The 26,566-nt window shown below is 31.5% G+C and overlaps 5 protein-coding genes, 1 non-coding gene and 1 pseudogene across 7 annotated transcripts; 1 reads left to right on the top strand and 6 right to left on the bottom strand.

Annotated features, from left to right (window-relative positions):
• Positions 1–2,692: 2,692 nt before the first annotated feature.
• On the top strand, positions 2,693–4,606 carry LOC106369851 (protein FEZ-like; the record flags this gene model as incomplete). Its single annotated transcript, XM_013809955.3, has 3 exons — positions 2,693–2,876; positions 3,078–3,361; positions 3,766–4,606. Coding segments are annotated over 3 exons (1,209 nt in total), but the record flags the coding sequence as incomplete, so codon positions are not given.
• A 190-nt stretch (positions 4,607–4,796) lies between these two features.
• LOC106372046 (E3 ubiquitin-protein ligase SINA-like 2) lies at positions 4,797–7,037 on the bottom strand. Of its 2 annotated transcripts, none has more exons than XM_013812175.3 (3): positions 6,679–7,037; positions 5,101–5,823; positions 4,797–5,003 (listed from the first exon to the last, which is right to left on the bottom strand). In XM_013812175.3, exons 1-2 carry the CDS (start codon positions 6,790–6,792, stop codon positions 5,134–5,136), a joined length of 804 nt encoding a protein of 267 aa, XP_013667629.2. In that variant the 5' UTR covers positions 6,793–7,037; the 3' UTR covers positions 4,797–5,003; positions 5,101–5,133. The 2 variants fall into 2 exon arrangements, with proteins under 2 accessions (XP_013667629.2, XP_013667628.2); XM_013812174.3 differs by having other exon boundaries at positions 6,598–7,020.
• Positions 7,038–9,467: 2,430 nt separating this feature from the next.
• Positions 9,468–10,718, bottom strand: LOC106372054 (60S ribosomal protein L34-2). The gene is made up of 4 exons (XM_013812183.3): positions 10,536–10,718; positions 10,378–10,457; positions 9,875–9,984; positions 9,468–9,782 (listed from the first exon to the last, which is right to left on the bottom strand). The coding sequence occupies exons 1-4, from the start codon at positions 10,612–10,614 to the stop codon at positions 9,689–9,691; spliced, it is 363 nt and encodes a 120-aa protein (XP_013667637.1). The 5' UTR covers positions 10,615–10,718; the 3' UTR covers positions 9,468–9,688.
• On the bottom strand, positions 10,108–10,195 carry LOC125576807. Its single transcript, XR_007315231.1, has one exon. It is a non-coding gene; the product is annotated as a small nucleolar RNA snoR110 (small nucleolar RNA).
• Positions 10,719–17,936: 7,218 nt separating the features above from the next.
• On the bottom strand, positions 17,937–18,848 carry LOC106404759 (annotated as a pseudogene).
• Positions 18,849–21,524: 2,676 nt separating this feature from the next.
• Positions 21,525–23,739, bottom strand: LOC125576306 (putative defensin-like protein 66). Its single transcript, XM_048736075.1, has 2 exons — positions 21,938–23,739; positions 21,525–21,852 (listed from the first exon to the last, which is right to left on the bottom strand). Exons 1-2 carry the CDS (start codon positions 22,008–22,010, stop codon positions 21,677–21,679), a joined length of 249 nt encoding a protein of 82 aa, XP_048592032.1. The 5' UTR covers positions 22,011–23,739; the 3' UTR covers positions 21,525–21,676.
• An 896-nt stretch (positions 23,740–24,635) lies between these two features.
• LOC111199516 (putative defensin-like protein 66) lies at positions 24,636–25,529 on the bottom strand. The gene is made up of 2 exons (XM_022689611.2): positions 25,003–25,529; positions 24,636–24,915 (listed from the first exon to the last, which is right to left on the bottom strand). The coding sequence occupies exons 1-2, from the start codon at positions 25,073–25,075 to the stop codon at positions 24,731–24,733; spliced, it is 258 nt and encodes an 85-aa protein (XP_022545332.2). The 5' UTR covers positions 25,076–25,529; the 3' UTR covers positions 24,636–24,730.
• Between the last annotated feature and the right edge of the window lie 1,037 nt (positions 25,530–26,566).

Raw genomic sequence — 26,566 nt, 5'->3', positions numbered from 1 at the left:
ATGAAAATGATACTTCTATTATGTCAAAATGTTAGTACTTTTTGTTGGACATCATCATTTGGTAACGTCATATAAAAAGCATATACCAGTTTAGTGGTTAAGGTAATTAACATCACTTTCATATGATTCCATTTGTCTAGCCACTTTCACTAAATTTTTCAGCTAGTACGTAGTATTAATTACTATATGACGGTGCAGTAACTAATTGATAAATTTGATGGTACTTGTAACGAAAAACTATTAAAGAAAGCAATGGTTTTTGCAAAATTTTAAACCTCAACCAGATTTTACTAAAAGCAAGATACAGTTGATAAATTCGATATTTTGGTATTCGATATTTTGTCAAAACCCACACAAATGAGGAAAAAATGAAACTAGAGCAGATTTGACTTTTGCCACGCGCCCTTATGTTAATTTGTTATTTTTTACCGTACTTGTTTTCACCAAGTCTGACTTCAATCTGTTTATGAAGCCTCTATTTACGACGGAGATTTGTTTAATGTGAAAGTAATTGAACATAGCCAACGTAATTTAGGCACATATAAGCATACAGTGTATTTAAAAAAAAAAAACCATACAGTGTATGTTCGGGATTGAACTTTTGGGATTTTCTACATAACGTTCGTTTTCTTTAAGGTAGTTGATGTATCAAAAGTACAAGAAAATTTGTGGTTCTCCTTTTCGTAGATAAATTAACCACCTCCCTTTTGCTAAGCATATTTCATTTTCGTAAATTACATGCTTAGCAAAAAAAAAAGTTGATTTATATACTAGAAAGTGAACCATGCATCTTCTTGTACTTTTGACTATATTCTGAATACATATCATCTCCTGACACCAAGCCTAACTCTGGATAGGATATAAGCACATGCTTCCATGCTCCTAAACATTATTCATTTTGGCCAATTTTCGGGTAAAATATTCATTGGATTAGTTGGTCATCTATCTGCAAGAGAATAGTTCATACTGAATGTGGTGTAGGGTTTAAGAAAAACTCTTTGTTATTCAGATTACTAGATAGGTTCATTAGTTGTCTTTTGCTTCCAACTTAGATTTACAGAGCTAGACATGCTTGTCATAACAATTTTTACAGGGCCGGACCTACTTGTCACAACAATGGTCTTCAGAAGATCAAAAATAGGTTTGTACTTCTGGAAATTCTCCAACACCCAAGTCCAAATGAGCTATGTAATGTGAAATTTGTTTTAAGCATGACAACCGTAATTCGTAAACCTTAACAGCCATCTCGTTCAAAGTGGTACAACATATATAAAACCTAAAAGGTTTTCGTTTTTCTTCTCCACGAAAGTTTTCATATGAGATTTCGAAAATAAATTTATGAAAATGACCAAAACAAGAAGGGTAAAATTGTAAACATTGCATAGTTAATCACACGTTGGCTTTGTCTTTAAAATCAAAAATTTTCTTTTGTCAATTCCTGACAGAAACCAGTGGGATTAGAAGCTGTTAGCGGGAATAGAATAGACAGAGATTTTCAGATTTTGGAATATTAACCATTCTATTATCTATACATTTTAAACTTTAATCATATAACATTAGAAGCTTAATTTATTGGATTAATGATCTTATTCTAAAGGAGAATCTATTGGTTGGCTTCGATCCTTGCTAGTTGCTAGTTGTTGCACACTTCAAACACAGGCGGCATTGACGTATTTCTTAATTTGAGTTCTAGCTAGTTGACCCTCTGGTTCCGTGTCTTTGACATATCTAAAAACGATGCACAACAAGCTACATACAAAATATAGAAAATGCATTGATTTATAAACGTACCCAAAGTCTTGGGTAGTTTGAGACGACCTTGGTAAGAAACACATACGTACACAACGCATGTCACGTAGACGCTGTGTATTAAAATTAGATACACATTTCATCATAAAATCAAGATACTCATTACGTCAATAAAAGTAGTAGATACAAATAACAATTACGTCAGCGGAAAACTTATAATTGCGTAAAACCATAACAGACTAGACGACAGTCTAGCTAGTTAACTTAAGGAAACTAGATTGGATTTGAATGTATTTTAGATTTATATACTCAGGGCCGGACATGATATTTTGGAAATCGTAGACTATTTAGTAAAGTTTCAATAATTTGTATGTCTAAATTTTTCTTTTACAAATTTGAAAGTTTATTTGCGTATAAATTTTTTCAAAAAATTTAGAGGTATGAAGCGAATGTTTTGTCAGGTTTGGTTCAAATATACTTATATGTATAACTTTTTCTGGGTTGAAATAAATGCAACTACAAGTACCAGATAATATTGATAAACAAAGACTTAAATCAGTCCAAACAATATGACGAATATCCCTAGACACCCCCATACAATTTTGTCTAGAGATGCTTCTAAATGCACGGACTTACACTTTTGCTTCCAAACAAACTCTCACCATATAATTTTTTTAATGGAAATCAGCAGAAAAGGCGGCTGATCCTTCGGGGTCAGACCCCTCACAAGGCAGCATATATTGTGTTCAAATTAAGCAAAGAAACTTCACTCTTACCAACTCGCGCTCTCTCTCTCTCTCTCTCTCTCTCTCTCTTTTCCATTTAGGGTTAAAAACTTTCTCATTAGTCTTTTAACCTAGTATCTCTTCAGGTCGGTTTTAATCATTTTTTTGAAGTTATTCAAGAGACTTTAAACACCTTTTTGAACTTTCACTAATACTATATCGGAGAGATCAACGGAGAAGCTAAGAAAATGGAAGATGTGTTGTTGCCTGGATTTAGGTTTCATCCAACGGACGAAGAGCTAGTGAGTTTCTATCTAAGGCGGAAGGTTGAGCATCGCCCGCTCTCCATCAAGCTCATCACACAGCTCGACATCTACAAATATGACCCATGGGATCTTCCAAGTACAATCTCTTTTACTTCTTCTTTTATTTTTCTTATTGCTGGAACCGGCATACTTATATACTTATCTCCATATGTGTGAAAAAACAAATGTGTTTTGTTAAAGCATCTACCATAAACTATACTCTTTAGTGTTACTTCTATTATCTCCCTTTCCTTTTCAAAGCCCTAAAAAAGTATCTATATGCGTTTGATGAACGTAGAGTTTGCAATGACGGGTGAGAAAGAATGGTACTTCTACTGTCCAAGAGATAGAAAGTATAAGAACAGCACGAGGCCGAATCGAGTGACCAGTGCTGGATTCTGGAAAGCCACGGGAACAGACAGGCCGATATACTCATCGGACGGAAGCAAATGCATTGGTCTGAGGAAGTCACTTGTGTTTTACAAAGGAAGAGCTGCTAAAGGAGTTAAGACAGATTGGATGATGCATGAGTTTCGCTTGCCTTCTTCATCAACACATTCGGATACTCATCTATCTCCCAACGTAAGCAATATCTTTATAAATGTTGTTCACGTTATTATAGATTGCCATTTAGGACATACAGCTTATATAGATAGACGTTTAAAGGCACGAGTTCTGTTCATGTATAATGTGTTTGGAGAATGAGAAAAAAAGGTAAATCAATGACTCGTTTTAAAATAACATGGTGGCCTATGTACAGGTGCTTACAGGTTAAGAAATTAAGCTCTTACGTATAGTTGTTCAACAAAAAGATACCACTTAAATATTTTATTGACTTATATATAAGTTATTTACTAATGTCTAAGACTTTGTTTTGCTCACACAAGAAGTCATATTTAAAGAGCTATTTTTGTCAACTGTTTAGTTATTTAGTTAATTACTGATTAGTCTAATGTTATGAATATTTTTAATATGTGGATTTTCAGGATTCATGGGCTATATGCAGAATATTTAGGAAAACAAGCACAACGGCTCCTAAAGCTATCCCTCACTCCTTTGTTTCATCTTTACCAACAGAGGCAAGCACCGATACAGAACCCTACGAAAAATCATCAAACACATCCCACATTTCTCCAGAAAATAGTGCCTCCTTCAACTTTTACAGGAAAAATATGAATGTGACCAAACCACGTTCTTCTTATTATGATGAGAAAGAAGTTACCAAGACTAGTACATGTACAAGTACTAGTCCCTTTTCTTACATGGATTTCACTTCCTCAGCCAGTCCTGGTCCGTGTGCAGACCAACAGTACCTAAGAAGCCTCTTGCTTGCCTCACAAGAAACACAGCCATCTCAACTTCCAAAGTTCATCAACAACAACGATATCTCGTCGTTTTTGCTAAACACGTCATCATCAAATTCATCATTTCTTGGAGGATACACAAACCAGATAGGCTCAAATATTGATCTCACCACTGCAATATTGGCCCAGGAGAAGTGTCCTGCTCTTGTTAATCTGTCCCAAGAGTACCAAGATATTGGTTTTGAAGAAAACATTGGTGGTGCAAATCAAGATGATCATCACAAAGTAAAGTTTGGTGATGTATCTTCAACTATGGTTGGAGATCAACATCAAAATCAGAGGCATCACATGTTGATGGAGAGTTACTACTCCTCATTTTCAACAACTAATGACGATTTGCCTACTTGTTTTTCCATTACTTGATGTTTTTTCAATTAGTTACTTGTATCAGGGCTTCTTGCTTTTCTTGGATTGTTCTTTCAAGTGTGTTTACTTTTGTTTTCTCCTTCAAAAAATTGAGGTTCACTCCATTACGCTCACAGCGCAAAGGACTAGAAACTGGCTAAAGGCCATGAAGCAAATATTTGGATAATAAACACAACCACTATACTACTAGGGATCAATTGGGATGTCCAAGTCCAAATCGACAATCAATTTTTTTAGATATTATTGATCAAAATCCAAATCATACAATATCAAGTGAGCTGTCCGCATGACCAAATAAAAAGCATACTTTAACATACTAAAATTCATATTACATAAATTTTCTTTTTAAACACTACATAAATTCATAAATTTTACAAAATCCGTAAGCATATTAAACTTCATACATTAAGTTCATACACAATCCAAAAGCATATTAAACTTCATACAATCATACTCCTTCCTCGTTCCCTGCTCATCCTCCTCTTTATCTTCTCCTATCAAAATGAAAACATTTAACAAAATCAGATACCAACTTTGATAAAAACCTTAGTGTTGATATTTTTGAAGATAAGCCTTCTCTAGCGAGTTGACCTGAGAACTTTGTCAACAACATCAGTCTCCTCATCATGTGTTCTCTTCTTCTTCTTCTCCTCCTCGTCGGCGGACGCAAATATTCATCTTCAAACTAGTCCGTCCAGCCAAGAAATAGTGAGGAACAAACATGAAGTCCTTGTCAGGAGTTTGGAAGCACACTTTCTGAATCCTATTCATCTCACCCAATCCAAACGACATGGTTTTATCAGCTCCGCCGTACGACGAGTAAGAGAGTTGAAAGGAGAATTCCGAGACTCCAGGAACACAAGGCGCTATACAGTTGACAGTCACATACACTCCTTGTTCCTCCTCGAAGCACTGAATCGCAACCAATGGACCCTCTCTACCTTCCTGAAGAACTAAAATCTTATCACGGATGTGCATCCATGCCTGCACATTATAGCCACACCTGAAATATTCCCGTGCGCTGCTGCAGTTATAGTAGTGACGGTAGAGATCCTTGCAGAGTCCGGCGTAGTTGCAGCCTCGTCTAGGACAGTAGCATAGAGCGAAACTGCATTCTTTCTCATGGACTAACTCTTTGCCATAAGAGAACATCTCGGTGCAGCCATGTTTCGCGTTAGGGCATGGGACAATGACTGCTTCCACAACTCTCTCCATCATTCTGTTTCGATACACACCAATGGGCAAAGTGCAGGAAGGGCATTTGCTCCTCAGGTTCGTACAGCAAGAAGAACAAGCTATGTGTCCGTTGTCACACTGAGATTGTAAAAAAAGCCACAGAGAGAACTAGTAATAATCAGATTACAGAATCAAGAAACTAAAAGCAAACTTATATAAATCCAAAGTGGTAATTCATAAAAGAAAAAAAAAAGTGGTAATTCATATGTTTTTGGCAAAGTGCAGTCAATACATTATGACTCTTCCAAGATATAAATATTGAAGGGACTCATTTGCTATTCGATCGAAATGACAAAAAAAGAAGTGTCTTTGCGGATTATATGATACGTTGTACTGTTGTAGTGATGTTCTCTAATAAAAAAAAAAAAAAGAAAAAAAAAGATGTTCTGTAATAAAAGAGGATTCCTTTAATCCGATTAACATCTCCCTAATGCAAAAACAATGCATTTAAAGATAAACCACATGTCACACTGAGATCACGAAAAAAGCCACAGAGAGAGTTCTTATCATTACCAAAGTTGTAAGAGTTATTTTACCAAAAAAAACATGATATCTATGCTTTCAGTGATGTGTTAAAAAAGCTTCATTTCATCCTATTGACAATCTTCCTAATGTAACAACATGGTGGTGGCCTACTCCATTAAATACATCAGCAGTTACCAAAAAATAGGATCCATCCATGGGCTGCAGTCTGGGTTTTTCTATAGGTGGTTCGAGATAAAAAAGTCAAATTAAAAAAAAAAAAAAAAACATCTTCCTAATGAAAAAAGATCATGGATTTTTAAACCTAAGATGCGATTTAACGAGTAATAAAGAGGATCAGACAACAAAGAAGGTAACAAGAACCGAGACCTGAAAAACAGGTCTTGTCAGTGCGTGACAGCAAACGGGACAATCAAGAAGATCCAGTTCGAACAGCGTTCCGGATCGTACCTCCTCCGTTACTGTAACCTCATCATCACCCGCTTCAGTGTCCGTCTCTTCTCCAAAAACGGAGTAGCTGCTGCTCGACGCTCCTCCGCTGATGACTTGCTCGGCGTTCCACATGGCTATTGAAATGACCGATTCGATTACCTTTGGCTCCTCTTTTATGGTCGGATCTCTCAGTAGACTTGAGCCGTTGACCTCATATTAACGATTCTGCCATTTCTTTAAAATCACTTTACTTTTCACCTAATTCTAGCAATTAAATAAAATGATTCTTTTGAAGCGAGTTGAGTATCAACAACAAACAAGAAAGTGGTTAAATTAAAATAGGACCGAGTTATAGGAGTCAATCAAAATATAACTAACAAATAAGCTTTTAGTCGATAAGCAAAACGAATAACAAAAAGATTTAAGAATTTTGACAAGTAGACAAAATGTTTTTCTCAACCTCTGCAACCACTACAACAGAGCCACAGCAGAGGCCCAAGACATCTTTTGCTTCAGGGCCTCTTGCTTTTCTTGGATAATTCTTTCAAGTTGTTGTGTTTACTTTTGTTTGATCCTTTACAAAGTTGATGTTCTCACCATTCACCTGACGGCGCAATGAAAGCTCAATGAAACTAAAACTGAGTCCAATATAGCTGCTAAATTCCGAGCAAGTCCAACAGTGAAGAAGATACTTATAAAAAAAAACACAAATACTACTATTGTTCTTTTCATCATGTTTTCTTTTCTTGTTCGTCTCCTTGCATGCGGATGCAAATTTTCATCTTTAAATCAGCCCGTCCATCCAAGAAATAGCGAGGAGGAACGAACATGAAGTCCTTCTCAGGAGTTTGGAAGCTCACTTTCTGAATCCTACTCATCTCACTCAATCCAAACGACATGGTTCTACAAGCAAAGTAAGACGAGTAAGAGAGTTGAAAGGAGAACTCCGACACTCCAGGAGCACAAGGTGCTATACAACTCACAGTCACATACACTCCTTTAACGAACACTAGCTAGCTCATGAGTTTGGTTGTTTTCATACTATATATATGTGTGGATGACTTTTATTTTTTATGTAAAAAAAAAATAGTTTCTATATTAATCATATTTATCTTTTAAAACTAAAATGTAAAACAAAAGTTTTTAAATGTAAAAGAATATTGATATCAATCCTCATATCATATATCTTTAGAATGAAAATGTAAAACGAAATATTTCTAAGACTCTCATGCGGAACACAACTTTTACCTTAAGTGACGTGAAGATGATTTGCAAACATGAAGACAGCAAGCTCTTCGTTCTTCTCCTCTTCTCCAACTAGCTTCTGCTCAGCAAAATTCTCATTCCCAAGAGCAATCTCCTCTTTCTTCATAGTAAGCTCTTCATTCTTCTCTTCTTTCTTCAGAGTAAGCTCTTCATTCTTTTCCTCTTCTCCAACTTCCTTATGCTCTGCTTTTCTTTGAGCAGCTCGTATTGATGACATTTGACCGTAAGCAAGTTGTCCCGTTTTGGAAGAAAAGAAGAGTTCATGCGTCTTTTTGGTTGCTTCCTCACCAAATTCCTTAGCCAATCTATCAAGAATTTCTTCACGGCTGTAGAAATCTGTAGCGCACTCTTGAGCCTTACGGAAAAAAAGTTTAAGGTTGTCCTTTTCTGTATTCTGCCATGCTTTCTCCAACAAAGTGACAGTATTTTGAATGAACACACCAGCTTGAGACTTTAGTGAATCCTGAAACAAAGCACAGCAGTGTAAACATGTCTTCTTCTTTTTTTTTGCTGTAGCCAAATAAAAACAAAAAAAAATTTAACTTACCATTATTTTGTTGACTGCTTCACAGATTTGGTCGCTCATGCTATTGAACAAATGTAAGTTCTTGTTGTAAAAAAAAAAAAATTCTTGTTGTACTGTATGACCTTCAAGTTCCAGTTTTTGACCCTGCATATAGTGTCATTGACCCCGCAGTTTTCTCCTCAGTTTAGCACAGCAAGCAGAGCATGACACAAAAAAAAAAAGACACAGTCACTTTTATTATCATTACCAAAGTTGTAACGAGTCAGTCTTAATATGTTCACAGGACTCATTTGCTATTCGATCAAAAGGGTTCTTTAAGTAACATGATATATATGTACATTGCAGTGATGTTCTGTAATGAAAGATACTTCCTTTACTGACAAGTAAGAGGTTAAAAGAAACAAAAAGACCTGAAAGATAGGATTTGTCAGCTTGGCAGCAAACGGGACAAACGCTGTACGTGATCGTACCTCCGTTACACCAACCTCACCGTTCCTTCTTCACCATTCTCGCCACCTTCTGCTTCTTGTACGGGCTCTGCTTCATCTTCAACAAGGGAGGAAAGTGGTTGCCTTTTCGGGTGGCTGCTCGACCCTTTTTCAGCGAGGACGTGCTCGGCGTTCCTATCTCTCACCATGGCTATCGAAATGACCTACTGTATATGTAAAACCATATTTCTCTTTTGCGCTCTTTTGTAGTAGAATTGAGCGGTTTTATTATATTTACGACTCTGCCATTGCGATAAAACAAATTTTCGCCCCCAAACATTTTACTTGTAAAAGAAACAAGAAAGAATATTAAATGTCTTGCCACTCCTAAAGAAACAAATCTATAATATAATAATTTTTCTCTTCATATTTATTTCTTTTTTTAAGGGAAAAAAATATTTTTTGATTAAACTTGGGATAGTTAACTATCTCTATTTATTTTAAAGATTTTATGTTGAAAAAAAAAATTAAAAGATTTTATTCTTAATCATTACTAATGTTCCTGAGTGATATTCCCAGGAATCACATTTATAACAAACCAACGCTAAGCGTGGTCAACATTTATAAAACGAGAAGACAAGATTTGATAAATGTCGACAGAGTAAAGACCACAACGAATAACGAAAGCGTAAAATTTTTGACGAACACATAATGTTTCTCTCAACGTCTGCAACCACAAACTATTGCTAGGACAGAGTCACACAACAATTAAATATTTTTTTTTTAAGAAAAGGAGAAAAAAGGATCTCTAGCTCTTGGGAGCCACCTTTTCCTTGGCCTTTTGGAGCTTCAAGACCTTCTTCACAATCTTTTGCTCTTCCACAAGGAAAGCACGGACGATTCTGTTAGCACAAGACATGAGTAAAAGATGTTAGATTTGAAGTTTTGCTATTTGGTCAAATTGTTACAGAAACGAGCTAAAGAACTAACTAACCTCTCCCTAACAGCCAAAGCAGACAAAACACCGCCATAAGCACGGTTCACGGTCCTCCTGTTTCTGGATAATCGAGACCTCTTGTACTCAGCAGGCCTCAAGTGAGGGATCTAAAGAAACAAAAAGATGAACGTGTTAGATTCAGATGAAATTACCAAGAGAAATGACGATCACATTCACCTAGTAATAACTATTTGAAAAAATGAGACATGTAACCATTTGGAACATGATAGAGATTTCTGCCACCGAGTAAAACAGTAATGTCCTTAAATACAAAAAAGGAGAAAACTTTGAAAAGACAAAGGCGGCACTAAATGTAGCTTATGATAAAGTTATGTCCTGGTGTGGGATTCAAGCTAACCAGCACAAGACCGTCAATAAGCACGGACCGAAATAAACCTATACACAACTACTACATTTGCATTGATCTACACAACACTACAAGCAACTCAATCAATATTAATCCAAGAATCGATTTTGAGATAAGATCAGAGAGGACTTACACCCTGGATACGCTTGCCGGTAACGGGGCATTTTGGTCCACTTGCACGCTTCTTAGTGGTCTGGTATGTCAATTTACCACCTGCAACAAAACCAAACATTCAAAGATGTCAATACATTTAAAAACAAAACTCTATAGTTTGGTTTTTGAGAAAGAGACCTGGGGTTTTGACGATCCTGTGCTGGTTGGACTTGGTGGCGTAGCTGTGACGCGAACGGTATACAAGGCGCTGCACCATTTCTCCTTTTAGGTCTTTATCCTCCTCGACGACGGAGCAGAGAAGAGGCTGCGCAGCTTATTATATCTATTTAAAGCCTTTTCTACTACTTCTCTCTTTTGCCCTAGTTCGGACGGTCCAGATCATATCTTGGGATATGACAATCAACGGACCAGATTTGTCGTTTTGGGCTTATTTTTTTTGTACAATGTGATATCTTATTAATAAGCCCACATATAACTCGGGCTGTCCAGAAATAGTCCATGACTCTTCTTCATGCTTAATCACATTGGCCACTAATTATTCGGATTAAACTTTTGATTATTAGATTTCCACTACACAATAAGGCTATAATTAGGGCTGGGAAAAAATTTGAATCCGAAGAACCGAACCAAACCCGATCCAAAAAAATAGTACTGAACCCGAACCGAAATTGATTAATATCCGAACGGATTCAAGATTTTGGTATCCAGAGAACCGAAACCGACCCGAACCGAAGTATTTCGGGTACCCGAATGTATCCGAAATAGAATTATATATCTAAATATATTAATTATTTTTAGATTTAATGTATATTAAAAACATCCAAAATATATAAGATACTTTTAAATTGTCAAAAATACTTCAAAATATATACAAATTGTCAAAAATATATGTCTAAAATAGCTAAAATATCCTCAAAACACCAAAAATATTTAAATTATCTACTGGTTCTCTATCAAAATATTCAAACCAAACCAATCTACTCTATTAAAATAGAGTCCTAAATTTATCTACCATAAAAGTTCTCATTTAAGTTTTGGACTGTTTCAAATTTGTTAGTATGTTACTTAATTTATGGATCATTTCAAGTTAGTTACATTTATTTAACCTATTAATTTAGCATTCTATTTTTTATCTACTATAAACAAATTATATTGGGTCCATTTCATTAATTATTAAAAGAATCATTTCTTTAACCAAACATTTCATTTACTAACATAACATAATAAAAGAATTTATATACATCTTAATAAATTAAACACGTACATCAAATGGTCCTCACGTCCATTGACTAATCTTTGCATACGAAAGACCTTTCTGTTCTAGTAAACTACAAACCAGAGCAACTACTTCTCTTTATATACAGTAATCATTCATGGTTGATTTCATCAAACATTAACCACATTAACTAAGAATATTTTCATTGATTTCATCAAACATAAGCCTAAGTTTAAAGGATTATGTTTTTAGGTCTCGCTTGAAACTTATAAATATTCTATCTCACATTGAATCATCATAATATTGAGATTGATCTCGGGTGATTTGGGGTTTAGTTATTTTTCCTCTGTCACGATCTTATTCGAGTTTTTCGTTTTCTCAGTAATGTAGATGACGACCTCTCATCATTTTCAACTTCGGTTTACTTTTTTTCTTTTTTTTTTAAATGTAAACTTCGGTTTACTTGGTTTATTTTTTCAATCCAACTGTTACAAACAAAAACAAAATATTAATATTGGTAATCCACTTTAAACTAATATATTCAAATTATAGTTTATATATATCATAACAACCACGAGATGTGCTTTAAATTTCAAACATGCTTTGATACTATGTATTTAACATCCATTAATATTTTGGTAACATCCAATATATTTTTTTGAACTGTACATCCAATATTTTAACGGCTGAAAATTTGTTGTGAAACCTATCCTTTCATTAAAATTAAGTAAAAAGAAATGTTTGGGAGAAAAAATATTCTTTGGCATCATCATAACTATTACGTGCAAAGATATTCTAACCCTGGTAACGAAATATTCTTTACATCCTCAAGTCAACAAACAAAATCTTTTAGTTTATACATACAAATAAATTTAGATATCTAACATTAGATACGTTCAAAAATTTTGTTTGCCAGAATGTGAAATTTAGTTTTTTAACTTATTATGTGTCCATATTTTTAGATACGATTTATCTTTTTTTTGTAATAATAAAAACAGAAATCTGAAAATTCATATATTAAATAAAAAATATTGACAAAAGTTAGTATTATAAAGTATTAATTAAGTCAAACATACACATTTTAAGAATGTAAAATTTAAAAACGAAAACTTCCAATAAAATTATTAATAATACATCTGAAACAAATGTTTAAAACTAAACTTCTTAGTATGATGTTACAATTTTAGTTTTTTTTTAATATATGCTAACGTAGGCTTTGGCATGAAAACCGAGAACTTCTCGACACAATTTTCTAGATCAAAACGAATATCATAAATAACCATTGTAAATAATCGAACAGTGACTATATTTCTAGATAAAAAAAAACAAAAATCTAATGAACGTACAGATCAGTATTCCCATTAAAAACATATGAATATTACAATTTCAGCAGAATATTTTTTCACCAAATATAAAAATATCAAAATAATATTATATAGAAACACTAAAAATTTATAAGACGTACATAACTTATTTTATATTTAAATTAAATTTAAAAATAAAAAATATATCCGCGCAAGTGCGCTGGTTCAACTCTAGTTTATATGTTAAATTTAGGTATTCTGACATATGTTATTCAAAATTTTATGTAATATAATATTTTATTTACAGATTTTAAGAAATTTAAACTATATATTGAATTTTTAAATTTTTAAAATCATTTAAATGGGTTATCTGAACCCGAACCGAATCCGTAAAGATCCGAACGGAATTCGAACCCGAAACGAAATTTAGAAATACCCGAATGGGGCTGAAATCTTTAATCCCGAAAACTCGAAACCCGAATAAACTCGAACCGAATCCGAATGGGTATCCGAACGCCAACACCTAGCTATAATATAATACACAAATGACAGGGTGGACATCGCTTTTTTTGTAACCAAAATATTAGAGGTCGAGATCATTTCTCACCACAGTGGGAACTCTCTTACCCACTAGTTATCTACTTAGGTCTTTTGTACTACTTCTCACGACCTGTAATACCTTCTTTTCGTTTGAATATGGAAGAATTGACATAAATATATTTGAAGCATTGTGCTGAAACTATGTACACAGTTTTAATTGCAAAATGTTTTAATACTGGAAATCTGTTCTTGATTCTTTTCTACACATAAATGATCTAGGTTTATATATATGGAACATACAAATATTACATATATATTTTGAAACTGTAGAAAAATTAATATAGATATTGTAATTTTTTATAGATATTACATATATATTTTGAAACTGTAGAAAAATTTATATAGATATTGTACTTTCAAAAGATTTGATTCCACACTTGATAATATTTGAAGAAAAATATAAGAAAATTATAAAGTTCATGATTATCAATTATTCTAATAATATTATATATTCTACCACGTAAAATGAACTTGAAATTAATACTTATCAATTATTCTGAAAATTCTATATTCTATATTACTTTATTGACCATACATACACATATGACCCATATATAAATATAACATAATAAAAATTGTATTTTAAGTGTATTCAAATAAAAATTAAAAATGAGTTACAAATATAAAATGGTTACAAAAACCAATCAATATATTAAATCCACATATTTATTTGTTTGCAAAAAAAAAAAATCTAATTTGAATTTTATAAATTAGATGTTTAATAAGTAAAAAATATTACACCGCCAAAATTTTTTTTATTGAGAGACAATTATATAAAAATTTATAATATTATTGAAAATTGATTCAGTATAGTAAATAAAAATCAGAATATAATATAAAATACATCATGAAATACATCTATATTTTTCATACAAATTTTAAATAGTAATAATGATTCATAAACCATAATATAATATAAAATTTATAGACTATAAAATAATATATTTACAAAGAATCAAATCCCAGACTTTAAGTACGGATCAACTCTAGTAATAATTATAAGCTAAGCTAATGTCATATTTTTAGTATTGCCTTGGGCTTCCCAAATAATAAAGCACGACAGAGTTGCTTCAATACAAATAATAAATATAATTTTATAACCTGAGTAACCAAAATAGTACACCAGTTACTCAATCAATGATTTTAATTCAGTTATCAATATTCTCAATACATAAAATTTCAAGATTTTAAAATACTTAAGTTGGTGACTTTTAAAATTTCTATAATATATCTTGAATTTTAATTTCAATCAGTTATCTATGAAACTCCACAACACATTTTTTGAAATAAATTTAGAATATAAAAAGTTTCAAATCTTTGAAAACTGAATAACTCTAGATTATAAAAACTAAAATTAAATCATTCATTGAATAATATCAATTTTAATCAAAATTTTAAATAACAACAGAGTTTAATTAGAATTTTGAATCATTACTCGAACAAAAATTATGTTTAAAAACACATGAACGAATAACATCCTTTAAATAATTCTCAATAGTTTTGGTAAAACTCTTAATAAAATACTTAGAGAGCCGGTTATGTCAAATAAAATATTGATTGATTTGGCCATCTTATATTTGTTTTAGTTTGCCAAATAAAATGTTAATTTTGTCTATTTCAAAGGATAACTAGATTTGGACCCGCACAACAGTGCGGGTATTAATTTTCATGTTTATATATATATTACATAATTAGAATATATTTTTAAAGTTAATTATATATTTAAATGTTTATATATAACTATCTTAAATATAACAATTTGATAGTTTTCATGCTGTAAGTTAATTGATTATTTTAAATCATCACATATATATTTGGTATCTTTTATTATATATATTTTAAAATTATTTTTTATTCAATTATTATGATCCTGATCCGTAATTCAAAGCGCTAGATTTCCTTTATCAGTATTTTTGTATGTTTATTCATTTAAGATAATAACTATATATATATATATATAAAAAAGTTTAAGATAAGTTAATTTTATACATGAATTATCTAATTTACTAATGTTAACCCGTTCTACCAACATATTATATTTCTAGCATAAATTTTTAATGTTTGTCAAAATAAAATATATTAATTTATCAATTTAAAATAATTTTATCATATTTAGTTAAATACATTTTTTTATTTTAAAATGATAGATATAACTATAAAATAGTAAACTTTGATATAGTGTTTTTCATTTTATAAAAGATAACTGATTATTTGTATAATAACATTAATATATAATAAAATATATATATTAATGTATAATAACATTAATTTTATTACTAATTACAAAATTAGAGAAAATATTTATATACAATTTTTGATAATTAAGATATTGCTATAACGTTTTTCAACACATTTGTTAAGAAAATTAAATATTTATATTTATATTTTAAATTAAAAGATATCAAATTATATTATGATTTCAGCAGTTAAAAGATTATATATTAGCATTAAAGAAATATATTTACTACAAATTTTAAATGATGATTCAAATAAAAATATCACACATGAATCAAGGTGAGTTTGTTAACCAATCCGGGTTTTTAGGAGTCGATGTTATATTAGGAATGATATTATTAATCCATCTTATTAGTAATAAATGAATGATAACTGATTTTTAGGGAGGGTCAATTTTTTAAAAAATCCTACATGAATCAAAGTTGTGACTCATGTTTTAATATATAAGATTAGTATATATTATAATATATATGTGCCTATCAATTTTTAAAACATAATAAGCTTATTGTATATTTTTTTTCCATTGAATAGATTGTTTCATACTTTCACATGTATTTGTATCTTCTTCTATATATATATTTTCGGATTATTATTTCACTATTAAAATCATAACTATATATATAAAGATTAGTAAAATATTGTTTTGTTGTCATATTCAAAGATATTGTAATATTTCACAAATTTAGAAAGTTTTTAAGAAATTAAAATTTTCGTTTCAAAGATTTATATTATCGAGTAAATAATTAAGCATTTAATTTTTGTTTAGTTTTTAAAATAAACTATATAGTTTAAAATTTGTTTTCATTGGTTTAAGGTATTAAAGATTAATCATTGTTAGATAATATGATTTTTGTTATTTAACAAAAAAATCTTTATAATTTTAAAAGTTAACTTCAAAAAATATTTAAATATTCTGCATATAGAGGTATAGTATTACAACATTAAATTATATTTATTTTATTTATACTATATATAAATCTAATGGACCATCTATTTTTAAATTTAATTATTGATAGCCCAATAAAAAAAATTTGTAGGCTCAAAATTTAAGTGATAAAGTTAGATATTAAATGTAACATGACTTTCTAGGAATATGTCCATTAAGTCTATTTTAAAAAAAATCACACATGAATCAAGGTTGTGACTTCTATTTTAATATATAAGATTAGTTAGTACCTTTAATAAGTCGGTTTATGGTTCACAATTTGAGGACTGACTCTGGATATGGGTTAAGTGATTAAGTCCATCTTCATTCGTTACTTGTAATATTACCCATACGACGATATGCTTGCGTTGCGTACCAGATCCGTATTCAACAATGACTATTTCCCACTATTTAATCACTGCATCTTATATTATCCGCGAATATGCATTGTCACGAATGTACTATAGACTAATAGACCAAATATCATTACAAATACATGCAGTGACTCACCTAAAAATATGCATTGGCCTGTCTGGCAACGATCGTACTGGACTGTCTTAATTTCTTCAGACTCAGCTTCGTCCTTATGCGTGAATACTTTGTCCGTGGCGTCGAGCACAGACTTGTTATACGTATATTCACTCTGATTCGTAAATACATACAAAACTGTAATCTAAAAGAAAGGAAACACATTTAACCAAAAAAAAAAGAAAAGAAAGGAAACACATACTCCTAACAAAAATTTAATAAAATTAGTAAAATAAACTATATTTAATATCATTGGATAAGGGGATCAGTGGCACAGGGAGAGCCAGACATTTGTGTAGAGATAGATATTATAATAATCGTAACGTTTGTATTATTCTTAATTAGGATAAGTAAGCGAGATTCCTGTTGCCCGAAGCTTATCCTTAAATGGAAAGGCGAGATAAGCACGCATTTTAAAAACTTTATGATATACTAATAACTCAACAAATGTGCCGCCCAGATGACCTAATTATATTCGGCCACGATAGTTTGTTGCCATTTAACAACCACGTCGTATCTCATAATTAAGCAAACTCTACTTACTTTTTCTTAAAAGCTCAGGAGATTATTTCCAATTATACAGAAGATAACATTGAATAATAATGGCGCAAGTTTTTTCCAATATACAAAACAAATAAACGAATCTTTTGATTTTCTCGATCATTACTGGAGGAGATTTTATGCACTTACTATAATTAGAATGGTCTGCATTTTCCAGTTTAACCTTATGTTCTTTCATTACAAAACCCATTATGATCTCTGAACATCTCTGTCAAACAACTTCAATAATATTTAAAACTGCATATATCTCGATGACGATTACACGTTAGAACTTACTATTATAAGATTTAAACGGTTAATGCTCATAACTTTAACATTCCCCGAATTTAAGTATGGTAATTAGCGTCAAGAAGACGATGACCCACCAACGTTGTCTCCATCTTCTCCACCATTATTACAGCTCTGAGTGTTCAGACAGAGACGAGGTTGATCCTCCATCGACAAGATCTCTCTGTTCTTCCCGTTGAGAAGTGAATACTTATTATTATGCATCCATACTTTAAGAACTCCTCTCTCGATCCCATTCTCGCTACAGAACTCTCTCACCAACTTCTCATCACAGCCGTTGATCTTCCACCCCGCTTTCTCGGCGAAGGCTCTCATCTTAATCTTCTGCTCCGCCGTGAACTTAGTCCTCGTCCGTTTCCTCATTCCTCCTTTTGAGCTGTTCTCCGATCTTACCGCCGCCGGATCTTGATCTGCCGGTCCAGGGAAACCGGAGCTGAGAGAGAGAAGCATGTGATGTGGAGCTGAAGTGTAGTAAGAGCAAGGAACAGGGGAAGCCACGTGGTGAAGCGACTGCGACGGTGGAGATTCTGTTCCGGAGGGAGAGGAAGTGGGATGCGAAGGGAGGAAGTTGAGATGGTCGGAAGGGTCACGGCGGTGGAAATTACGGTGGCAGCCACAAGCGGCGCAGCGGAGAGAGGAAGGGTCGGTGGGAGTTGCGGTAGGGGTTGGCATGAACTCGCCGCAGCCGTCAAGCGCGTGGCCGCCGAGGTTAGCCGCGTGGTTTTTCAGACACTCTTTGTAACAGACACCCATTTCTCCGGCTATGGTTAGTTCTCCGGCGACGGGAGAGTTTGTTTGTGTTTTGAAGACAAATCCATAGCTTTACTTTACTTCTCTCTTTATAGTGTGTTAACTCTCATCTGATTAACGTAGTTTAAAGAGGAGATTAGGTTTTGTGGGATTTATTTTATTTTATTTTTATAATTTTAAATTGAAAATTAAGTAAGTGCATGTGACTATGATGTAATTATATCGGTAAAGAACATGGCAGTGATGAAATATAATTAGGTCTTTTAAAATGTAATAAGTGCTTACCTACAAACGTCCAAAACACACTCAGTAAAATAATGCACACATTTACTGTATATCAAATGAAAAGCTACAACACATTTTAATACATAGTATATTATTGAATATTTTATCACTTGATGTATATTCATACGTTATATACCATATAATATAATAAAATAATGGGTCGTATCACAAGCTTTTCTTCAATGATTTTACAAGACATTTTGTAAGTTATGGGTTTTCACTTTTTCACCAGTGGGTAACTTGTTGATGGAGATGAAGAAATTGGTAAAGCTAATAATAATTTTCTTTTTATCATTGCTCAAAAAAAATGTTTTCTTTTTATCAATAATAGTATATATTATATTCGACGGAGAGGGAAGGACTTAGTCCAAAGCGTATACGTGGCCAATGCCCATTACATGCATCGTACTAGAGGACAATACCAGCTGCCCTGCAATTTTATTTTTAAAGTTCACGCCAGAGCCCCATGTTTTAGTAAATTTCTCTGTCTCAGCTCTACATTTCTATCTGCTTCGTTTTAACCTTTTTTTAGCTTGTTTTGTTTTTGGTTGTCAACGGTCATAAAATGAATAGCGACCATTTTCTTATGTACGTTTTGCATTTTTGTTTATATAATGCCAGTTATTACTTTAGATGGCAACTTTCCAATTAATCGATTAATCGAAATTAATTATTAAGTGTTCTGTGGTTTCTTCTAATGTAGGTAATTACGTGTTCAACGTTAGTATTTGACTTGCGCCAATGTGCTACATGTCCTTTTTTGTAGAAATTAGAAACATCCCTGAGCTAGATACTTGTTTTGGATGAAGACTTCATACTTCGCAATAGTGGAGCACATAAGAGTTTGCCGTGACAATTGCCAAACTCCATTTTGTAATTTAAATCATACAAATTTGTCTAATTTCCTTAACCACTACCTTAAAGTCGCTTATCTCTTGACCAACCTCTTCTTCACACATCTTGTCATTACTGTGGCGCCGCAATGTGGTCTTCCTCCTTTGCATTTTTCTTAAGTTAAGCTTTCGGTCACCACTATGTTTGGATGTCATTCTCTTCTAATCACCAACAATAATTACTTTCTAAATTTTTGTTCTGTTATCCAATTATATTAAGGTTTTTAAGCACCATATTCCGTATCCAATAATATATTTATATATTCTATCAGTTTTAAAACCTCTCGCAGAATTAATATATGTATATCGCTTCAGTAGTGTATTGTTTAATTAACTTCTTCTTACGGGTACAACGATGAAGTTTGCGCTAAACTGGAAAATGGGTGAAACCAGGGTTCTCTATAACCATAACTTCTTCTATGAATCATTGGTTTCTACCTTTCTATTGGCAGTGTGTCAACAGACCACCTGTCCTCCCAGCTCACTCCTTAACCTTAGCCACTTCAAACTACCAATTTATGGTCATACTTTTGTTGGGTCGAGTTAAATTTACGAGTATATATACGTAAATGATGTAACGTTTATAAAATACTTGTTTCAATGGAATATATGCATAAAAGTTTTGTTACAATTTTGTATTTATTACTCAACAAAAATGTGGACATTTACAAGTACTGGAGTCTGGAGAAGGAGAAAAAATTAGCCGTATATATATATTTTAAAACGACCAACTGCGAATCACCGTCCAAGAAGACTTCCGAGTAGACGATGCGCTTTGTATTCCAGAGCGACGATCCTATGTTGAATAACTTTGTCAATGCTATGAATGAGATGTTTGTGGCGTTGTCCAGATAAAATCGTGTCCAAGAGATATTTTCTCTGTATTTATGATATGATGATATCATTGATATGTTGTTGTTTGGAAGACTAATCATAGTAAAATGTAGTCCATTTTACTGAGACTTGTATTAATAAGAATCTAAAGCGTATCAACTCAATCTTGATCTGCAGATAAACATATTAAAAAGAGCTATGTCAGTCTATGTCTAAATGGTCCAAATATAAGGACAATCGAAAGTATTTTGCAAAAACAGCGCTACGTAATGACTCTGCCCTGCATCTTTGAAGTTTAAAATAAGTTTGGTGTTTAAAAAATAAAAGGACAAGCGAAAATGTGATATCTCGTTTTATCTTGCTCTCCACAAAACGTAGCTCTGCTCCGTTCTCCATTTCCTCATGTCATTCCCCACGTATAATTTGTTTTCATATCATATGTATGATTAGCCCGATCAGCATAATCATCATAATCATTTCCATTGATGAACCACACATAAAATTAGTTCACGCGATTTTATCAATTTCATATTTCCCAACTAATGAGGTTTTGGTATAGGTGTCTGGATCTCACCACTAACTAAAACCTCATAGGCTCATACAACCTCATACATCATGATTTTCCAATACCGGGATCTCATAACTCTCCTGTAACAGAAGCTCAAAAACTAACCAATCAAATAATTATTTACATATTTAAAATACATCACAGATAATGAATTCCATCATATAACAACGGCATTAGCATTTTAAAAGCAAAATCATTATTTAATACGCAAATGACATTAACGGAAGTTCACACTTATTTGATCTTTTCACCGAAAAAGAGAACACCATAGTTAAAGACATATTAAATATGTGGACACAACATATTTGATGAGAGAGGACATATTACACATTTAGTCTGATGAACAACAACAGCGATATGTAGAAATTTTAGGATCGGATTGAAAGCAAAAACCGTTTTTATAAGACAATCCTACACAATATTTATCGCATTTTCCATCTTCAAATTTTTCAGAACAAACTCGTCCACACATCGGAGCCGCAGCTTGCACAAAGATCCCCGTTTCAACTACAAATCATTAAAAAAGGAAAAATTGGCGAGGGATACAAAATTATATACATAACAGATATATTTTGAGAAGAAAAACATATACCATTGAAAAGATCACATGAAATGGCCGCCATAGCAACAAGAGCGAAAGTAGTCATCAATTTGAAAGAACCCATGTAATACTCTTTCTACTACTCAGTTTCTTACCAAACAAATTTTTTATATTTCTGAGATTTAGTTTAATGTCCATTAGTTAACCATGAAAATGATGTATTTATAAATTGCATAACCCTGTAAATAGTTTGAATAGATCAATATCAACATAACAGAAAAAGTAATGAAATCTTCTCATTTATTTCTCATCCAGATCATTGTCTATTGATGTACACAAATTCTCCATAAATGGAGAGTGATGATTAAAAGAATATCTTCTTTGACCAAAAAACAATATCAGTAGGTTTTATGTTTTGCCGTTTATTACAAATCTACTCATCAATCACGCCTAATTAGAATTCAAATCACAATTATCGACTCTATTTGACCACACAATAACAATAAGCTATAATTCTGCTAATGCAGTAAAAATCTATCAGTTAATAATGTTGAAACTATGTTATTTATTAGTTTATAGAGTTATTAATTTACAAAAACGTTCATTTTTTTAGATATTTTACTATTTTTATTTATAAAATAAAAAATATTTGATTTTACAGTATATACATGAATTAAATTTTAGAAATTAGACTTTCATACTTTTTATAATATTATTAATGTATATTTTTATGTTTTATAGAATTCAAATGTGGTTTTAGATATAATTTTACTAAATATTATCAAAATATATTGATATTTTAAGAAAAGTAGAGCTAATTTTGTTATGAATATAAAACCAACAATGTAATGTTTAGTTTGTAATTACATAAAATTTATATATAGATAGATTGTTAATTTATAATTTTAATGGGACCATATAGTTATATATGATTTTCTAAAAAAATATTATCTTATTGTTTTATCAATTTGTGTTATATTTTGAACCGCCAACTCGGAAAAAGGAAAAAAATATTAATTTATATTATTTATAATTTATCGAATATTAATTTATAAAGTTTTTATTGTAGTTCGTCGACAGGACATTAACAATGTAACAATTTGTTCACTTATCTTTTACAATCAGGGTCTTTTAAACTGATTTATGATTGATTAAAAGATCATGGGTCAAAGACTCAAACAACATCATAAATACAGATTATAACAATGTCCTAAGACCATGATTAATGCAGGCTCTTAAGAAGGTGTTTTAATGTAATTAGGAATTGTTTTTTAAAAAAAATCCTCCTATATACTAATTGAGAAGTCACTAAAGTGATTTATGTTGATGTGTCGCTCATATGAGAGATTTTCAATTAATTGTTATAATTTTATTGATTGATGGTTTTTAGTTTTTTTATTTATTTAATTAAAGTTTTAAAAGGAAACTAACCCTACAATTACCTAATCTAATATATGTTTCCAAACATACAATTAAACATCTTAAATATAGATAAAGTAATATAATTTATTTATAAAAACAATTAAATATCATAGATTACATTATATATATTGATAATATACATTTAAATAGAAATGATACTACATAAACAATTATAAAACAGTTTTTAATATATTTATATTAGTAGTGAATACAATAAATCATAGATTCCAGAAAAATAATTAATGTAAAACTAATAATATTAATTAAACTCACTCATTCACTATATATGTATATATTCTAACACGTTTCAAATGAATGCAAAACAATCAAATATGTAATTTTAAAAAATTTTCATCATTTTTCAATGACAATGTGACATCATAGATAAGTTATCACTTTTAGAAATGATTAAAATATTTTTTATATTTTTAAACATAAAATTTATATGGTAAATCATTTAAAATTATATTAATCAATAAATGTTATTTAATTCATCTATTAATATAAACAGATGAATTAAAATTATTATATGGTAAGTCACTTAAAATTATATTATATGGTAATTTATTTAGAATTATTATATAGTAAGTTATTTAAAATTAAATTAATCAAAGTATTTTTCACATGCTTTTCCTAGAGTTAATACTCTATTAATATTGTTCATATAGCTTTGATTATAATAAAATTAGTATGCTTGTTTTGAATAGTCAAAAAATAAAGGAGACATAAATAAAAAACAGGAGGGAAGAATAATAAAATGTGTTTGTTGTGTTCTTGTTTTTTTTATATTCTTATGTATTTAATTTTATTTATTTGTCAAGATGCATGTATTTTTTGTGTTACTATAAATGTGAGCTAATTAGTTTTATGTGTTTTTAAAATATTGCGATAAATTGAGTAAGAAATATCAATAAAATGACTTTTTCTACAATTGTTAAAGTTAAAGATATAAAATATAATGTAAATTACAAGTAGGATAAATTGTTTCAAAATAATAAAATGTATATTTTGCGGTATAATAAACTTTTAAAATGTACAATAATAAAATTTTAACAAATTTTATGTAGATAAAAATATTTTATTTTGATATAATATTAGATAAATGGGATTCACAACCTTTAGAATTAAATGACAGAACCTTTCAACATAAATGAGATTCACAACCTTTAGAATTAATTGAAATTGCTATTATTAATAGATAACAACAAAAATAGTTAGATTATTAACTGGTCTCAGGGATCATCAAAAACATGAAAATACACCAACATTTCCAGATACAATTCTATCTGAAACAAAAAAATACGTGAAACGTTAACGGAAGACATCAAGTTCACACTTATTTGATCTTTCCACTGAAAAAGAGAACACCATAGTTAAAGACTTAAGGAAACAACATATTGATCAGAGAGGACTATTACATATTTAAAAATTTAGACAACAACACCAATATGTAGAAATTTTAGAAGGAAATCCTTCGGATAGAACGCAAACACCGTTTTTATAAGACAATTCTACACAGTATTTATAGCAGTCTTGATTTAAGAATTTTTCAGTACAATCTGGTCCACATTTCGGAGCCGCAGCTTCCACAAAAATCCCCGTTTCAACTATAAATCATTAAAAAAAAAATTAGAGAGGGATATAAATCATATATATATGTGTGTAAGATATTTTTTGAGAAGAAAAACATATACCATTAAAAAAATCACATGAAATGGTCGTCATAGCAACAAGAATGAAAGTAACCATCAATTTGAAGGAACCCATGTAAAATACTCTTTCTAATATTCAGTTTTTCTTTTTTGAACTGATTATTCGGTTTCTTATCAAACCAAAATTAAATATTTCAGAAATTTAGTTTAATGATCAATAGTCGACCATGAACATGATGTATTTATAAATTACATAAACTTGTAAATGGTAACTAGAAGAGGAATTTGACCGAAAAAGTTTGACTGGAACAATATGAAAGTAATAGAAAAGGAATAAAATCATTTCATGTATTTCTCATCAAAATTATTATGGAATAATTCTTTTTACATTTTGTTTATTTTTGTGGAACTAGTGAATGATTATTTCATTCTGATTTAAGTACATGTAAAATAATATCTGAATTAATGGAATAAATCATTCAAAAGTATTTTATCCAAAAATGAGGATACAGTTGCAGTCAAAAAGTTATGTCCAAGTATTTGAGCCTATCCAACTTCGTAGCTTCGCTTGTTAGAATAATAAACGTGGATATCTCTTTCAACTTTTTTCTTTCAAAAAAGTATTTCACAATATTTATGCTTCTAGTCTTCTTCTCTTTTGTTCTTTTAAATAATGATAAAAAATTGTTCAAAATTGGAGTTTTAACCTTGATACATCGTTATCTTGGTTCCAAAATGAGAATTAAAAAAATGAACTACTTACTTTTTTTTTTTTTGCTAAATTGTAAATATCATTTCATAATGAAAGTTGAGATTTTACAAGATGTGATTAACAACTAGAAGATCTCAAAACTTGTTTCCACGGCAAAAAAAGTAAAAACATGGAAACAAAATCAATCAATACTTTAGCCGTTCTGCGTTGGAGCGAACATGACCAAAAGTAATGATACAAACTTGAGAAGTCCGAGCGAGAAGACAAGCCGAGACAGGTTTAAAGGGAGAGGACCGAAGACTAGTGAACGAGAAAGCACAACACTCACAAGAAGCTGATTCATCCGGCTACCTGGACAATTTGTCATCTCTCAAAAGAACAAACACAAGCCCGCTCAAAGACTGCCCTCAAGGTCCGAGCTGGGACACGGTCTGAGCCAAGATCCGACAAAAGACAGGACAACACTAACCACAGAAGCTTAATAGCGCTCAACTTCCTCAACCACGCTCGTCCTCTAAGCCGGTGAAGAGAAAGGGGCAGCATCACCACTTCCGAGCCTTACTACCTCCTCTAGGAACAAAGTGAAACCCTGAAACACCAAGAAAACGAAGAGCCTCCACCTCCACTACCCGTATCAGCTGAACCTACAATCAAAACCCAGACAACCAAGCAACACCAAATCCGACACAAAGGAGGGATGAGGAGCTAATTAAAGCTACACTCAATATCAAACACCTAAGCTTGACCCATGGAGAGACGAACAAGCCGCCTCCAATCCTGAGTCTGAAGTCCCGAGACCACGAGCTCGTAGTGGTGCACACCCAAATGACCCTTGACAGATAAGACAACTTTCACAGCGACAATTTAAACCAAACCATTAGGGTTTTGCGGTGG

The sequence above is a fragment of the Brassica napus genome, chromosome A7, assembly GCF_020379485.1.
Source record: "Brassica napus cultivar Da-Ae chromosome A7, Da-Ae, whole genome shotgun sequence".
NCBI lineage: Eukaryota > Viridiplantae > Streptophyta > Magnoliopsida > Brassicales > Brassicaceae > Brassica > Brassica napus.
Note: the sequence above shows the minus strand (reverse complement) of the source record. Positions and strands in the feature narration are given on the sequence as shown.